General features: G+C 47.5%; 1 protein-coding gene and 1 long non-coding RNA gene across 4 annotated transcripts in view; one reads left to right on the top strand and one right to left on the bottom strand.

Annotated features, from left to right (window-relative positions):
* The window catches only part of RNF130 (ring finger protein 130), a 143,340-nt gene extending 140,925 nt beyond the window's left edge, over positions 1–2,415 (bottom strand). The window contains exon 1 of one of the 3 annotated variants that reach the window (XM_045484606.1): positions 1,713–2,415. In XM_045484606.1, the coding sequence (XP_045340562.1) occupies positions 1,713–2,160 (448 nt within the window). In that variant the 5' untranslated portion in view covers positions 2,161–2,415. The remainder of the gene's footprint in view (positions 1–1,712) is intronic. The other 2 variants (XM_045484597.1, XM_045484611.1) reach the window with 2 other exon arrangements.
* A 2,924-nt stretch (positions 2,416–5,339) lies between these two features.
* On the top strand, positions 5,340–10,414 carry LOC123599560. Its single transcript, XR_006713201.1, has 3 exons — positions 5,340–5,541; positions 8,987–9,075; positions 10,248–10,414. It is a non-coding gene; the product is annotated as an uncharacterized LOC123599560 (long non-coding RNA).
* Positions 10,415–17,681: the final 7,267 nt, after the last annotated feature.

Genomic DNA, 17,681 nt, shown 5'->3' with positions numbered 1-17,681 from the left:
GCTACCTCCCCAGGGATAAGGAAACAGGACTAACCTTCCTCTACACATCAGTTGCATGTTAGTTCCCAATACTCTTCTGTTCAAACACCTACAACAAGAGTTCTCAAAGACCGGGCTTTTGTTTGGGGATGACAAGCAAGCAACAAGTAGTTTTACAACATGAGACCCTTTGGAGGCAAGAATCTAAAGTGAATATCGTGGATTTGGGGTGCCCGAGGGAACCAAGCCCTAAAGACAAACCAAGTATTTCAAAACCCTGCACGGGGCCAACTCTTGCTCCAGAACAGCTTGCCTCTCTCTCTTCCTCTTCCTCCCCTTCCACGTGACCCTCACGGTTCTCCGCACCAGAAAATAGGCTACCATTGTTAGTGCCATAGTTTGGCAACATGATGTGATCCAACTACAGTGACTGGCACAGAACAGGCACGCAAATATTTACTAAATGAACCAAAGACCAAAGTTGTTTCTGCCCGCAAGCTGGGACCCTAACTGCCATTTTTAACAAAGTGGAGATGAGAATGCACTTTAAGCACCTGACCGTTGGTGTAAAAATGAACTTTTACAAGGCACTTCTAAATTGGGGGCAAACTAGAGTGAAAGACCCACGTGATTCTTTTTCCTCAGTACACAGACAGCTTAGTACTTTAGCACACACAGATCTCAGAAGAGGCATGATGTTTTAATATTTTAGAGTATAAAAACAAACATCATTACCTTATTTAGACTGCCTTGTTTAGGTCATCTTAACATGAATAGCAGCTTAAAAAAAAATCCACTCAGCATTCTCAGAATGAGTGCGGGGGTGGAGAAGATAGCAGACATTTTCCAAAAAGTTCGCAGTGGGCAAAAAAACAAAAAACAAAACCCCCCAAAAAAATATCAAAAGGAAAAAAAGGTTCCTTTAAAACATGACCAGAAATTTATACAAATATACGTTTTGTATACAAATAACTAAACGGAGCCAGTGTTTATAGGAAAGCATGAGCATACGCCAAATGGCTTCAAAGACAATTCTTGAAAATTTTATCTATTTCCCCTTCGGTCAGCACCCATGCCCTGAAAACTTGGCTACTAGTTCCAATTGGTATCAGATTCTTCATAATGTGAGATTTTCAGGCGTCAAATTACAGTAAAACTACTGGGGCAGAACAGGAGCCAAAAGCAACAGGGAAGATGCCCATTTTCCTCTACCAACCTCCTCCCACTTGCCACTTAAGAAAAACGGCACGTTTTTACGTTAGAAAAGGGCCTTCATCCTTCGAGATCTAATTCAGCGTTAAGTCTGGGATTTCGGGAACAAACCTGCCGATTCCGAAATGCAGGTTAAGACCTCCTCCACCATGAATTAGTTTTGCGCTCTTCCACCACCTCCTTTGTCTGAACTGTCCCTGCAAACTCGCAGACCCATGCCCTCCTGTAAACAAGCTACCTAAACGAAAAGGAACGTTTTCTAAGTCTTCCTAAGAGAAGAGGAACCCCCCACCCCCACCCCACCCCCCAAAAAAAGCGTCTGGAGCCTCATTCCCACCCGTGGGCAGGCCGGGCTGCACACGACGGAAACCTGGACCCCGGGGCCGCCGGCCGAGCGGAGCGGAGCTGCGAGTCCGGCCGGGGTGGGTGGGGGCGCTGAGCCCGCCGCCCCCGCGCCCCGGCTCCCGGGGGCCGCCGCCCGCCCCCGCGCCGGCTCCTTCTCTCCGCGCCCCGGCACTCACCTCCGTGGATGGGCAGCGGTGCCAGCACCTGGCCGCGGACCTCGGCCTTGGGCGAGTCGAGCCCATAGCGCCCGCGGTCGATGCGGAACGTGAGCGGGACGCCGCGGCCGGGCTCCTGCACCGTCACGTTGATGAGCGCCGTGTAGTACTCTTGGCTCGCGTTGTCCGCCCGCGCCGGCCACAGGCTGCAGGTCAGCAGAGCGAGCGCGGCGAGCCGGGCCGGGCCCGCCCGCGCCGCGCCGCTCATCGTCCCTCCGGCCGCCGCCGCCGCTCGCGGACCGGGCTCCAGGGCCGGCGCGGAGAGGCGGGGCGGGCGCGGCCGGCGCTGCGGCGGGAGCGCGCGCGCGCGGCCTGCGCGGGGCCGGGCACGAGCACGGTCCTCCTCGGCGCCGCGGCCACGCCGCTCGCCGCCCTCACGTCTGCGGCCCGCCCGCGGGGACGCGCCCATGGGCCCCTGGGCGAGGACGGCGGGTCAGGCAGCTCGCGGTGGTCTCCTCGGGGCCCCCTGAGGGCCGTGGGGACGGGCCCACTCCATCCCACGGGTCTGGTCCCGCCGACTCGGGGGCGCCTCGCTTGGCAGCGGCGGGGTTTGGGAGGCGGCTCCAAGAGGATGCGCCTGAAGCAGGGTCTGTGAAACACAAAGTCCCGCTAGCCCGGCTGCCGCCTCCGGCGCGCTCGCCGCCGCTCTGCCCAGCCCCCTCCCGGAGGGCCGAGCGGCAACGCGCAGGCCTGGGGCTCAGCCCCGCCCCCGCGCGCTTGCGTGCGATGCCCTGCTCGCTCCCGCCCGCCTGCACGAGGGCCGGAGCTTACACAGCCATGTCCGTTAGTCCAGGCGTGATGGGCACAGGGTGCGGAGCCTGGGAGCTTTATAAAGGCCTGTGGAAAAGTTTGCGACGAGAATGCAAAAAGAAAAACAGTTAAAACTTTACAATTAATTTTAAAAGTTAAATGTCTGTGAAGAGTTCAGATTTCAGCTGGTCAACTACCAGTCACATATAATTGACACCAAGGAACGCAGGGGAGGGGATGTGCCTCTGTAATGGGGCGCGGGGGGCCGCAACACTGTAAGAACTGTAAGAACACCTGTGGGGTTGAGAAGGCTGTCTACAGGAGTTGAAACCTCCAGATTCTCTGGATAAAGAGGAGATTGTAGTGAGACCTGCCCAGCCCACAACGCACACACATCTTGTCAGCTGTGTACGCTTCTAAAGCATAAATGAAAGAGTGGGATGGGTCTTGAGTCAGGTGTGGCTGAATCCAGTAGCTTATAGAATGTTAGGCAGTGTACTCATTATTGCTCCCTGATGAGGAGGAAGGATAACATCTTTTTTTTCTAATTTAAATTTTCGTTAACATACAGTGCAATATTGGTTTCAGGAGTAGACTTCAGTGATTCATTGCTTACATACAATACCCAGTGTTCAGGTGCCCTCAATACCCATAGCACATCTAGCCCATCCCCCACCCACCTCCTCTGTCAACCCTCAATTTGTTCTCTATCATTAAGAGTCTCTTGTGGTTTGTTTCCCTCTCCTCTCTTTTCCCCATGCTCATCTGTTGTGTTTCTTAAATTCCACATATGAGTGAAATCATATGGTATTTGTTTTTCTCTGATTGACTTATTTTTGCTAGTTCCATCCACGTTGTTGCAAATGGCAAGATTTCATTGTTTTTGATGGCTGAGTGATATTCCATTACGTGTGTGTGTGTGTGTGTGTGTGTGTGTGTGTGTGTATACCGCATTTTCTTTATCCATTCATCCGTTGGTGGACATTTGGGCTCTCTTCATCATTTGTCTATTGTTGATAATGCTGCTATAAACATTGGGGTGCATATGTCCCATTGAATCTGTGTGTTTGTATCCTTTGGATCAATACTTAATAGTAGGATAGCATCTTCTGACTGGCCCTGCCTGGATTCCCTGCGTCCTATAGTGGGAAGGGGTGGAGTCAGCCTTGCCCAACCAAATGTACTGAGTATCCCAGAAAGAGGCCACTTCCCAAAGGAAAACTGAGGCACTGTTTCCAGGCAAAGGGTGTGGATGCAGTGTTGGCTAAAATATCAGATGTCCTTGGGTGACTCTTAGCAATGTCCTTCACAATTTCTCCCTCTAAATCTTCCCTTCCTTCCTCACTGCAATCATCTATCTAGTCTGTCCTGGCCATATTGAGGCTGGCTTTATTTACTTGCCTCCAGGATGTACAGCGCCTAGACCAAAATAACCAGGCCTCCTCCCTGGGCCTAGTGCTTGAAGAGGTATCTACTTTGGCCCTCCAGCAGCTGGACTCCCTTCTCACAGAGCAAAGAGTTCTTGGGACCAAGGTACTCATGTTCAGGCACCTGAGACAGGGAGTTCCCTGCCCAGATAGCCCCAGGCCTGCTGGGGGTCTCTGGGCTCTGCTCTTACTTGGCATGCCCTGGCCTGCCTCTGCTTGCCAGGCTCATTCACTCTACTCCCTTGTCCTTACAAAGGACTTTCTTTCTTTCCTTTCTTTCTTTCTTTCTTTCTTTCTTTCTTTCTTTCTTTCTTTCTTTCTTTCTTTCTCTTTAAATTTTTTTTTTGTCAATATTTATTTATTTGGGGGAGAAAGAGAGACAGTGTGAGCAGGGGAGGGGCAGAGAGAGAGGGAGACACAGAATCTGAAGCAGGCTCCAGACTCCAAGCTGTCTGCACAGAGCCCGATGCAGGGCTCGAACTCACAAACTGTGAGATCATGACCCGAGCTGAAGTCAGACGTTTAACTGAGCCACCCAGGCTCCCCTAAAAGGGTCTTTTAAAGCATGTGGTACCCATACTTTGAATTTGTCAAGTAGAGAGTTGCTTCTAGAGAACTTACAACACTTCTCTGGCACTTTCCAATCGCCCTTTAAAATAGAGTGGGATGAGGTGGTCTCTGTGCATAGCCTCCGCAGGTATGGACATCTAGGGCATTGGTAACACCACCCTCATTTGGGAGTGTAATTGTTTTTAATTTTATGGACAGTTTCCTTTAGGAAAAGAGTCTTTTCATGTATAGTTGTGGTACAAAGCTACCTTTTTAAAATTGCAGTAAAAAAATATGAAAAACAAACAAAAAAAACCCCCCAAAATCATCTTAAACCGTTTGTAAGTGTTCAGTTCAGCAGCATTTGGTACATTCACATTGTTGTGCAAGGATCACCACCATCCATCTTCTAGACTCTTTTCATCTTGTAAAACTGAATTTCTGTCCCCATTACATAATAACTTTACACTGCCCCCTCCCCCAGCCCATTGAAACCACAATTCTATTTTCTGTTTTTATAAAATTTCACTACTCCGGGCATATACATACAGACATTTATAGACCCACATACATGGAGTCACACAGTGTTTGACCCTTAGGGTGTTTTGTTTTGTTTTGTTTTGTTGGTATTTGACCTTTCGTGACTGGATTATTACTCAGCATAGTGTCCTCCAGGTTCATCCATGTTGTAGCATGTGTTAGAATTTCTTTCATCTTTAAGGATGAATAATGTTCCATTGTATGTATACATCACATTTTGTTTATCCAAGCACTGATGGACACTTGGCTTGCTTCCACCTTTTGGCTACTGCAAATAATGCTGCTATGAACACGGGTGTGTAAATATCTCTTCAAGATCCTGATTTCAACTCTTTTGCATAAATACCCAGAAGTGGGATTTCTGGATCATATAACAGGTTCTATGTTTAATTTTTTGAGTAACTGCCATACCATTTTTCCGTAGTGGCTACACCATCTACAGTCTCCCCAACAATACACAAGGGCTCGCATTTCTCCACATCCACGTCAACACTTGGGACAAAACTACCTTTTAAAACATTCAGGTAAAAATAAATAAGTAAATAAATAAAACATTTAAGTGAAAAAAAAAGTGAGTGGATGAAAAGTATTAAGTAAATAAAAGCACAGGTGGTATTTGGCTATGGCAGATCTCATGAGGAGTGTGTGTTGAGGTCTGACTGAGGCCCACAGGGGTCTAGAAGGGAGATACCCATAGGCCTCCCTCCTCTGTGGGGCCCTTTCTATGGCTCCACACATGACTCTCCCCTCCCTCTGCTCCCATCTCCCAAGAAATCCCAGGTCACCCGTAAGCCCCATCTCAAATTCCCCTTCTCTTCAGAGTTCCAGGGGGCCCAGTTCCCAGCCTTCCATCTCCAAGTGCTGGGAAGGAAGGGCTTCAGTCCTTTAGAAATGTATCTGGCTCCTCTGGGAGCAATGTCTACCTTCCCAGGGCCATAAACAGGGGTAGCCTGTGTATAAAACATACTACATAGCATGGGGGGGGGGGGTAAAACAGGGGTGGGGGGGGGCAGCTCCAGGGATCAGAGCCCAAGGTGGGTTCCCTGGGCAGTGTTGGAAACCTCAAAGGATTGTCCAGAATTTCTCTTCTTCCTCCTCCCCATCTCTTCTTCCTCTTCCTTTTCTTTCTTTCTTTCTTTCTTCTTTCTTTCTTTCTTTCTTTCTTTCTTTCTTTCTTTCTTTCTTTTTTAATTAAAAAAATGTTATTTTTTTTTAATTTTGAGAGACAGAAAACAAGCAGGGGAAGAGCAGAGAGCGAGAGAGAGACGCAGAATCCGAAGCAGGCTCCAGGCTCTGAGATATCAGCACAGAGCCCAACGCAGGGCTCAAACTCACAAACTGTGAGACCATGACCTGAACTGAAGTCAGATACTTAGCAGACTAAGCCACCAGGTTCCCCCTCTTCCTTTTCTTTCTCTAATGGCACAGGATCCCCTCTGGTCCTAGTATGGCCCTGATCTTAACTTATTATTTATGGTTTCCCTTATCACTACCCCTCACTCCCCTTGCCTCCCCACGGGTAACCATATGAATGCGCTTAATGTAGATCTCTTGGGTTCTCCCCAAATGTGTGGTATTGTTTGGTGTACATGTGCTTCTTAATCATTCAACAATGCTGGTTATAGATGCCATTCTATTTCTCATTCTCTTCACCTAGCACTATATTGGTATTTTATGCCTTTTTCTTACACTTATTTATTAAATATTATATTGAAATATAACATACCTCTACTAAAGTGCAAAAAATCTCTTTTTTAACTTTTTATTATTTTAAGAGAGAGAGATAGAGAGAATGAGCGGGAAAGGGGAGAGAGAGAGGGGGACAGAGGATCCAAAGTGGGCTCTGCACTGATAGCAGCAAGCCTGATGCGGGGCTCAAACTCACGAACTGCAATATTATGACCTAAGCCTAAATCAGATGCTCAACCAATTGAGCTACCCAGGTGCCCCAAAGTTTGCAAAAAAAAAAAAAATCTGTATATACAGCTCAACAGATATTTAGTAAGTGAAAATGCCATTGTAACCGCCATCAAGATCAAGGTGGAGGACCTTGCCAGCACCGCTGAAGCTTTTCTGGGCTTCTCAGTCATTAGCACCCCACTATTCTGATTTCTGGTACCATAGGGTAGCTTGCCTGTTTTTGGACTTTATTGAAATAGATTACAATGCATGATTACACCATGCATACTCTTTGTTGTCTGGTTTCTTTTTCTTAACATTATGTTTGTGAGATTCTTTCTTCTTTTGCATGTAGTAGTAGGAGGTGCCTCTCTCTGTCTTTGCTGTATAGTATTCTGCAATTGATTTGTCCGTTTTCCTGTTGATGGGGATTTCTATTGATTTCCATCTGGGGCTATTCTGAGCAGAGCTGTTTTGAAGACTGTGTGTATCTTTTGGTGGACAGGTGCACGCCTCTCTGAGAGTGTATACTCTGGAGTGGAATGACTGCATCATAGGGTAGGCACGGAGTTAGCTTTGGCCCTCCCTTCAGCCCTGAATGAGCCTCTCTTTTTGTTTCCCTACTGGGGCTCTGTCCCCTGAAGGTCTTGGTCCATATTGGCTGTCCCTGCCACTGCTGCTGATTATCAACATCCTGTCCCCTCCCTCCTGCCAAACTATGGCCACAGATGAAATTGTGGAAACCCAGTCCAACCCCATGGGATAGGCTAACCTAGAGGATACACAGTGTATCCTCTAGTATCCTCTAGTATCCACAAGGAACACACTGTGATCCTGAAGTCCGAAGAAATGCTACAGGGGAAGAGCCCTGCTGGGGACATCTGGACTGTATAAGAGACATGTTTGAACACTGGCTGGGCATTTTCACATTCATATCAGATTTGCTGTCTCCTCCTTTTGAAGGACCCAGTGGCATGCCATGGCAATGGCTGTGAAGGAAGATGGTGGAAGGACAGTCCCCAGGTCCCCAGAGTGCAGCCTCTGGGGCTGCACTCTGGGGCTGCCTCTGGGGCTGCACTGGGGCCAGCACATGGAAAGGGTATTTCAGGAAGTGCAAAAACCATTTTTATTTTAATAATTAAATGTTTGCTTTAATATTATCGTATTTGTTTTAGCAAGTGATTTTGCTTTTCAATGATAGTAATGTCAACTGCCATTGAAAAGTGAGGTGTCTTGGGGTGCCTGGGTGGCTCAGTCAGTTGAGTGTCCAGCTTTGGCTTGGCCCATGGTCTCACGGTTCACGGGCTCAAGCCTTACATCGGGCTCTGTGCTGACAGCTCAGAGCCTGGAGCCTGCTTCGCATTCAGTGTCTCCCTCTCTCTCTCTGCTTCCCCGCAGCTTGCACTCTGCCTCTCTGTCTCTCACTCAAAAATAAATAAACATTAAAAAAATTTTTTTCAAAGTGTAGTGTCTTAGAGAAAAATATTTAATAATAGGTGGAACACAGAAGGTGGCAGAATTGTAGAAGTGGTGTGCAGATAACCAATGTATAGCAAATATTTTTAAATTTTATTTTAAATGTTATTTTTTTTTTGAGAGAGAGAGAGACAGAGCATGAGTGGGGGAGGGGCAGAGAGACAGGGAGACCCAGGATCAGAAGTAGGCTTGAGACTCTGAGCTGTCAACACAGACCCCAATGCAGGGCTCGAACTCACAAACCATGAGATCATCACCTGAGCTGAAGTCAGCGCTTAACTGACTGAGCCACCCAGGCACCCCAATGTATGGCAAATCTTTGCAAAGAAAATAGTAGGGGCTTCTGAGACAGACACCCAGGACTGGATTGACATCAGTGCTGCTGACTGCTAAGTATTCAGGGATTTTGCAAGCCTCTTGTTAAACTATCGATCCCTTGAAACTGGCCATGATGGAAGGTAATATTTACACCACAGAAATTGGCATACTATGACTCCAGGCTTTCTCCCTTCCTCCCTTCCTCCTTTCCTCCCTTTCCCTCTCTCTGTCTCTCTCTCTGTCTCTGTCTTTCCCTCTCTTTTTCTTATTTTTCAGAGAGTGGTTTACCAGAGTGCCCCTGGCTCAAGTCCTTGCTTGGACACATGTTAAGTGTGTGACTGCTCCAAGCCCCTGTCCCCTCCGGGGTACGTTTTCCTCTGTGAAGTGGACCTAGTGACCTCTCCCTCGTTAGCTCTGACATGCAAATTGGATGGTGGGCTCCTGGAAGCTGTAGCTACCACCATCCCTCCCCCTTTCCCTGTTATTGTTAGTGGAAGCACAGGAACCTGTGGCCTGGGTGAAGACTGCCGTGCACTCCCCACCCCAGCCAGGCATCATCCAGAGCCAGCCGTCCTGAATGCGTGGATGCCCAGGCTGGCCAGCATCTTGCAAACTCAGGCACCAGGTGCCCCACTGCCAGCAGGGACACAGCATAACAGCATCTTATGTAGAAAAATGTACAAAACATTGAATTGGCAGTTCAAACTTTTCATCTTTCTTAACAGAAAACTGAGTATAAGAAAAAGTTGGGGGCGCCTGGGTGGCTCAGTTGGTTAAGCGTCCAACTTTGGCTAAGGTCATGATCTCCCGGTTCGTGGGTTTGAGCCCCATGTCAGGCTCTGTGTTGGCAGCTCAGAGCCTGGTGCCTGCTTTGGATTCTGTGTCTTCCTCTTTCTCTGCCCCTCCCTGGTTTGCACTCTGACTTTCAAAAATAAAATTAAAAAACATTAAAAAAATTAAAATAAAAAAGAAAAAGTTGAAGGAATGGCACAATGAGCACTTGCACCCCACCACTTGAGTTGAATCGTGGTTAACACTTGGTCATGAATCCTTTATTTGTCTATTGCTTTAATTTTAAGGATTTTTTGGGGGGAACCATTTGATGACCCTTTGGGCTGTTCTCCTGTATCATGACGAAAAAGTCAATAGAGAGTAATTCTGTAAAACAATCCCATATCCTACCCTATTCAAATATTCCCAAACATCTAAAAATGTCCCCTGGTCCCTACTAAAATTGTTTTTAAAATTTTTTTAAAGTTTATTTATTTATTTTGAGAGGGAGAGAGGCAGGGGAAGGGTGGAGAGAATCCCAAGCAGGCTCTGAGCTGTCAGCACAGAGCCCAATGCGGGGCTCAATCTCCCGAACCATGAGGTCATGACCTGAGCCGAAATCAAGAGTTGGACACATAACCTACTGAGCCACCCAGGCACTCCCCATTTTTGTTTTTGATTTTGTTTTTGTTTTTGTTTTTGTTTTTAATGGGATCCGGTGAAGGTTGTTCTGCATTGTGTTTGATTATGTTTTTTTTTTTTCTAGAAACTCAGACTTTGAGGGTACAACCCCAGCTTCAGAAGATTACAAGAAGTAGATGGCTGTCTGACGACTTTGAGTGTGTGTCCCACACACACTGTACCGCTAGTGATCCACCGGAAAATGTATTGAGTACTGCGATTATCTTGTCAATAACAAGTATTGTATCATGATTTTTTGTGTGTGGACATTTAAATTACATCCAAATTACTGCAACTTTCCTCATTTTTAATATACTGGAAACCTTGAAAATGAAAGTGGCCAGGCTGCTCTCCACTCTAGGTCTACTAGAGGAAGGAAACAGACGTCCTCCCCCCTTTTCCTGGCAGTGTGGCCTGAGGGAAGTAGTGGCAGGGGCATGGGGAGCGCAGACCTGTGGTTCTGGCCCAGCCTGGGGCCACCTAGGTGAGAGTGAGCCTGGGGTCCACCGAGGCGGTACTGTGAAAATCCCCATCGAGAGAGGCAGAATGAGAGACAAACCAGCTCAGGTTTGGTCATGGTCCAGAAGCTGGCATTTAATTCTCCCTGAGGACCCCCAGGAATAGGGACTATTGCACCCATTTTGCAGGTGAGGAAAGTGAAATTCAGAGAAGTGAACTCTTTGCCCAGTGAACTTGTTCCAGCTAATGAGGAGTGAGGGGTGGTGCTGGGATGGAAACCCAGCCCCCCCGGCCTCAGGCCCCTCACTCATTTCCCTCCTGCCTGTTGGCACCAGGCTCAGGATTCAGACGACGTCTCAACTTCCTGGTACCTAGCCAGCCTGGGAAGCCAAAGTCTCTGTCCAGGAATTCGGGTGGTACTTGGGGCCAGTGCTGAGTGGGCACAGGCTGCTGGGGTGGCTGCCTTTTAGCAGGATCGAAGGCATCACTTCGTCCTTTGTCAGTTTTTGTTTGGTCAGAGTGATGAATTACTGAGCCAGAAGCCGAGAGAGGAGACTCCGGCTGGGCTGAGATGGCCTGGGCAGGCAGGCCCACGTGTCTGACCCTCAGGCTGGCCTGGAGCAGTAGTCCCTTGGGTCTCCAGACCCCTCTGCCAGGGGGCCTGGGTGTGTCTGGGAGGGCTCTCTGCTCATAGGCAGGAGAGACGAGTACAGAAAGAGACTCTTCTGGAAGGTGAGTCTTCCCTGCAGGGTGAAGACAAGGTGACAGGGCTGGGCTCAGAAAGAATAGCACCCGGAAGGTTCTGGGGATCTGGGCAGCTGGAACCGAGGAGTGTCTTCATCAGGGCTTGGCTGTTAGGCTGAATCAGTGTGGCTTTCCTCCGGGAAGAAAGCATCTGACCTGTCTAGTTTGAGTCAGGTGCCCATATGTTGATGCTAGAAACACAGGGCACCTTGACTGTCTGCCTGCCCTGGGAACATCCAGGGAGGAGGATAGCACCCAACAGCTGACATAGCCTGGTGAGCACAAGAGGCAGAGGTGGCCCTATCTGTTGCAGGGAAACTGACAGGCTGCCTGATCCCCCCCACCTGCCAGGTGAACCCTGCTTGTTTCTTTCACAAATAGAGGTGAGATTCCAAATCTCTCTGTTTAGACATGTCATCCAGCAAGGGGACCATGCTGCTTCCAGTTCATTTGTGGCCTGCCTAGAGACTGACAGCAGAGGCTTGGCAGTTTTTCTATGGTCAGAAGACTAGGGATTTAAGTGGAGAAGGCAATACAAACTGCCAGCCCAAAGCTGACACCAGCCTTCATGCTCTTTTAAACCAACATTCTAGGGGTATGTGGGTGGCTTAGTTGGTTAAGCATGCACCTCTTGGTTTTGGCTCAGGTCATGATCTCACGGTTCATGAGTTCAAGCCCTGCATCAGGCTCTGTGCTGACAGTGTGGAGCTTGCTTGGGATTCTCTCTCTCCTCCTCTCTGTGTACCCCTCCTTCCCCCCCCCCCCCAAATAAATAAACTTAAAAAATTTTTACAAACCCAACATTCCAAACAAGGAAAATAAAATAAAATGAGCTATGTGCACAAGGATGTTTATTGCAGCATTAGCTACAGAGTTGGAAATAAACTCATTTATTTGTTAAGCAAATTATGGTACAACAAATTTGAGGATGATTATGAAGCTATTAATACATCAAACAAACTGGAGCAGTGTGAGGAACACTTATGATGTACTGCTGAGTGCAGACGCAGAATAGAAAATAAATCTCTGGCTGTCACTCTGTAAAACAAGTCCACATATGTGAACAAGGCCAAGCAGGGAACTAGCAAAATGAAAAGAGTTTGGTTTATTTGGGAGGATTATGGGTGACTGTTTTTACCTTCTGCTTTTTTTTTTCCCCTAGTTTCAAAAATGTGGTGTTCTTTTTGCAATTATAAAAGAGCTTTCTCTGGTGATCCATCAGGAGACCACTGAGGAGCTTATTTGAGGTAGTAGGATTGTGGCAGGTAGAGCCAAGGGTAGGGAGACTGGGGTATCATGGGGTGTCAGGCTAGCAGAATTGGGGGTGATGGCTCCTGGTGACCCTCAGTCAAATTCTCTTTTACAGGCCTGATGCCCTCTCTACATTTAATGATTCTATCCCCATCCCTTGGGGGGGGGGATGGATATAAATGGATATATTGACTGTGTGCACTGTTGCTAAAGAGAAATCTCACATTATTACAGCATAATGGGATATGAATGATGGCAATATTTCTTGTTCAAAAATTGTGCCAGCTTGTTCTTACTGAGAGCAGAGGAGGCCAGCCCATTACCCCCACTGGAGTCACGGTTGGGTCTCGTTTTTGCCCCTGGAGAAGTTACAAAAAGTGGGGAACACATCGCCCCAGTGAAGCATATACATTGTGGTGGGTAAGAATCCCCTAAAAAAATTGGGGTGGAGGCAGCCAGACCTGCCCAGATATATGAAAAAAGAAATCTTACAAGAGATCTCACCTGTGGGGGATGAAGGCCCATGATGAATGCCAGGATACTGTGTGCCAGGGTGGGGAATGGGGGCAGATGATGTGAGGGATCACTTGGTGACCATTCCAGTCCCTTCTCCTTTGCCTGATTCCATGGTAGGGGCTATAAGGAGATAAAAACTCAATTTTCCCATACGAGCATCCATCCACTCACCCATCCACCCACCATCCACCTATCCATCCATCCATCCATCCATCCACACATCCATCCATCCATCCACCCGTCCACCCGTCCATCCGTCCATCCATCCGTCCATCCATCCATCCACACACTCACCCACCCACCTACCCACCTATCCATCCATCCATCCATCCATCCATCCATCCACCCACCCACCCACTCATCCATCCACTCACTCATTCATTCATTCAGTATTTTTATTGAGCAGCAGTTCTAAGTACTTGGAATACCTAAGCAAATAATCAAATATCCCCACCCTCAGGTCACATTCCACCTAGGATGACTTTCTGTCTAGGGTGCTGGGATGGAGGGTCTGCTGTTGCCACATCTTCCCCTTCCTCCTGCCCACACGGGGTCATAAGCATTGAAGCCACACACCAAGGGTGGTTGGAGAAGCAAGGGTGTAGGAGCATGGGTGTGTACCCTCTGCATTCTTCTGCACTTCTTTGTTTAAACCACTGTGTGAAAGATTTCCCATTATTTGCATCTGAATGCAGCCCTAACTGGTATAGAGAGAGGGAGAGAGAGAGAGAAAAGAGGGGGCACAGAAAAACTTTATTCCTGGGTACTGTGTGTCTTGGCATCCTGAAACATCCCCCATACAGTTCATTTTAAAAGATTCCTAAATTAAGCCTTGCCTAGAGAAGGGAACTCCTCCTGACTGAGGGGATGCAACTCTAAGGATGAAGGACTTTGGGATTTGGGATGAGTGAAAAGGGAAGTTGAGGAGGGCCCTGCAGCAGGTTGGTGGCCCTGTAGTCACTGGGCAGTATATACTAATTGGGACGATGTTAGTGGCAATTATCAGAAATCCAACTCAATGTGGAAGAGAAGTTTATATTTGGTCACTTATGAAAAGTCCAGGGTTTAGTCTAACCTCAGGCACAAGTGAATCTAGGAGGTCAAGTGATAATCAGAGTTGGAATTCCTCTGACCCCCTCTTGACCTTGTTCTCTGTTGCCTTGGTTCGTTCTATGGTGGGCTCTCCCCATTTGGATGCAAGATAATCCCCAGGATCTGGGGTGGGGGGCTACGTTCTACTCTTTCAGAGTCCCAAAAGGGCACAGTAAGAAAGAAAGTCCTTTTCTTTATCAGTGGACTTTCCAATCCGTATTCTGAGTCCCATTCATTTGCCTCATGTCATGAGTTCAGCACTAAGCCAACCACTGTGACCAAGTGGATAAAATGCTCTGACTGGCCAGACCTTACCACATGGTCACCCCTGGAGGCAGAGGGAGTCTACTTGATCCAACCTTGTGAACTGAGAATGAAGATGTGGCATAATAAAACAAAAAATATTTGGTCTTTGTCCCTGGTTCCCGGCACACAGCTCCTAAAACCATTGGCATCTGCAGAGTGGTAGAGTGTCTTTTGGATGCTAAGGAGGTGAGATGGCTGGGGTGGGGTTGGGGGGTTGGTGGCTAGACAGCTTCAGAATGGGGGCTGGTTGCCAGAAAGACCAAGGCATGATTAGAGGGTTAGAACTTTTGGCCCCAGCCTCCAAACCTCCAAGGAGGAGACTGACTTAATCACCAATAGCCAAATGATTTTATCAGTCATGCTTATGTGCTGGAACTCCATTAAATTCCTAAGCAACAGAATTTTGAGAGCTCCCAGGTGGGTGAGCACTTTTATGTGTTAGAAGGGGTAGTGCACCTGGAGAGGGCATGGAAATTCCACAACTTCCCCATATCTTGTTCTATGCATTTCTTTCCCATTTGGCCATTCCTGGATGTATCCTTTATAACAAACTGGTAATAATAAGTGAAGTATTTTCCCAGTCCTATGAATCATTCTAGCAAAATATAAAGCCTTAAAGAGGGATGTTGTGGGAATGCCTGACTTTGTAGCTAAGTCGACCTGAAGCACAGGTGAGCTGGGAACCTGATACTTTAGACTCTGGCATCTGAAGTGGGGACAGTCTTGTGTGACTGAGCCTGTGGAGCCTGTGACCTGTGGAGCCTGATGCTAACTCCAGGTAGTTAGCGTCAGAATTGGATTGGATTATAGGACACCCAGTTGATGTCAGAGTTGGTGTCTAGAGAGTTGAAGAATTGGTTATTGGTGTGGAAAACACACACACACACACACACACACACACACACACACACACACCAGAGGGGTTACCCAAGGATGCACTTACAAGCTTACAGGACATAGATCTGGGCAGGGACAATAACTGATACACTTGGGATCCTTACCTATGACCAGAGGTAGGCTTGCTCTTGTTAGGTAGTTCTCTGGCACCAACCTAGGAACAGTGGCTCCTGGAACACATCCAAGAGAAGCTCAGGCTGAGAGGGGTCACTTAGGATGCTTTGGGCTGCAAGTAACAAAAGCCTTCACTTAAACTGGCTCACTTGAGAAGGAAATCTGGAGGAAAAGGAGGTGCCAGGCAGGCTATCCTGTGTGGGCTTTATCCCCAGGCTGTCATCTCTCACAGCTGCTGAAGGATGCCAGCAATAACTGGAACAACATATTTCCTTGTTCCTGTTGGGTGGGGAGACAGAATGCGTTCCCTCAACTGTAGAATAAAAATCCTCATCTTCAGCCAATTGTGGTGACCTGCCCAGTTACCCCTGGACAAATAAGGTCAACAAGGAAATGCCAAGGCTCACTGGGTTAAGTCTAAGCCCTGACGGAAAGGGAGCTAGGATTACATCATCGCTTAGGCTGGCTCTTTGCTTGCACTAACTTCATGGAGGAAAGGGATACATGTAAAGGGGGGTGAGTTGTGTGTAGGTACTCTCAGTACAGAGCTGCTGCTGTTTGATGCTGCTCTGACCCATGTGCAAGAGACCACCTTGACTTCCCTACTTTCTCCTTCTCTGTCTCTTCTTCTGTTTCTCTTCCCTTTCGTCCTCTCTTTCCCTACGACTCTGTCCTTCCACTTCCTGCTTCCTTTTTGCCCTCTCCTGCAAACTCCATTCCATATGCCTATTCCATAAGGTAATTTTTTAAATGTTTATTTATTTATTTTGAGAGAGAGAGAGAGAGAGAGAGAGAGAGAGAGAGAGAATCCCAAGCAGGCTCCACGCTGACAGTACAGAGCCAGACATGGGGCTCTATCCCACAAACCATAAGATCATGACCTGAGCTGAAGTCAAGAATCAGATGCTTAACTGACTGAGCCCCCAGGCACCTCTCCAGGGCAAGTGGCTATACCTCCTTAAGCCTCAACTTCTTTATCTTTAAAATAAAGGGATTAATATTGCTCTCACATGGCACTTGGAAATGTTGAAAGCTGTATTTCTGGGTTCTGATGCTGGTTAAGATGAAGACCACTACAATCTATCTATCCCACTGATTATAACTAAAAACTCAAGACAAAGTAAATACATAACTCTGACATGCTAACAGTGGCAGGAAGGTTGAAGAGAAGAGTCAAAACTTGAAGAATGACCCATCGTGGGGGTGAGATTCCCAGTTTCTCTTTTTCTCTCTGGTCTCCCAGTTTTGAATGGAGGTCAACTCCAAGGTAGAATGTGCAGAGAAACCAACTCTCTAGCCAGAGGACTGGGACTGGGGTCTTTGCAAGATGAAGCATGGGGGAGGGGGAGAAATTCTTGAGCTCACTTTATTTAATCTTTTTTTTTTCTCTCCTGCCCCTGTCCTGAGGACAGCCCCAGCTGCAGACCTACACTCTGGTACCAGCAGCACGAACACCTACAGATCTAAGAGGAAGCCCATGCGAGCCAGAGAAGGTGGGGTGAATCCCAGAGAGAAGAGAGTCGGAGGAGGAATTCCTAATTCTGTGGGTAAGCCAACACAAATCCCCAGGCTCACCTCCAAGCTGCGCAGAACAGATCCAAAGCAGCATGGCTAAGTTTTTTTTTTAAAGCTTTTATTTTGAAATAATTACAGATTCATAGGACTGTACCCTTCACCCGGCTCCCCCAATGATGACATCGTAAATAATTGTAGTGTAATATCAAAACCAGGAAACTGACATTGGCACAACATAGGCCTTATGCAGATTTCACCAGTTTTTGCATGCACTTGTGTGTGTGTGTGTAGTTCTATGCAATTTTATCTTATATATAGATTTGTGGAATTAACAGCACAATGAAGACACAGAATGGCTCCATGTCTGCAAATAGACCCTCTCCTGCTGTCCCTTCACATTTGTATCCACCCCCATCCCCTGCTCTATCCTCTGGCAACAATGAACACCGTTCCCTTTTCTGTAGTTCTGTCATTTCAAGAATGCCATATAAATGGAATCATACAATATATAGCCTTCCAAGATTGGCTTTTCCCACTAAGTGTAATTCCTATGACATCCATACAAGTTGTGACACGTATCAATAGCTTATTCCTCATTGAGTAATATTCTATTGTATGGTTGCAC

Source organism: Leopardus geoffroyi, chromosome A1 (assembly GCF_018350155.1).
Source record: "Leopardus geoffroyi isolate Oge1 chromosome A1, O.geoffroyi_Oge1_pat1.0, whole genome shotgun sequence".
NCBI classification, from domain to species: Eukaryota; Metazoa; Chordata; class Mammalia; order Carnivora; family Felidae; genus Leopardus; species Leopardus geoffroyi.
The sequence above is the reverse complement of the archived record's forward strand: the minus strand, read 5'-3'. Positions and strand labels throughout refer to the sequence as shown.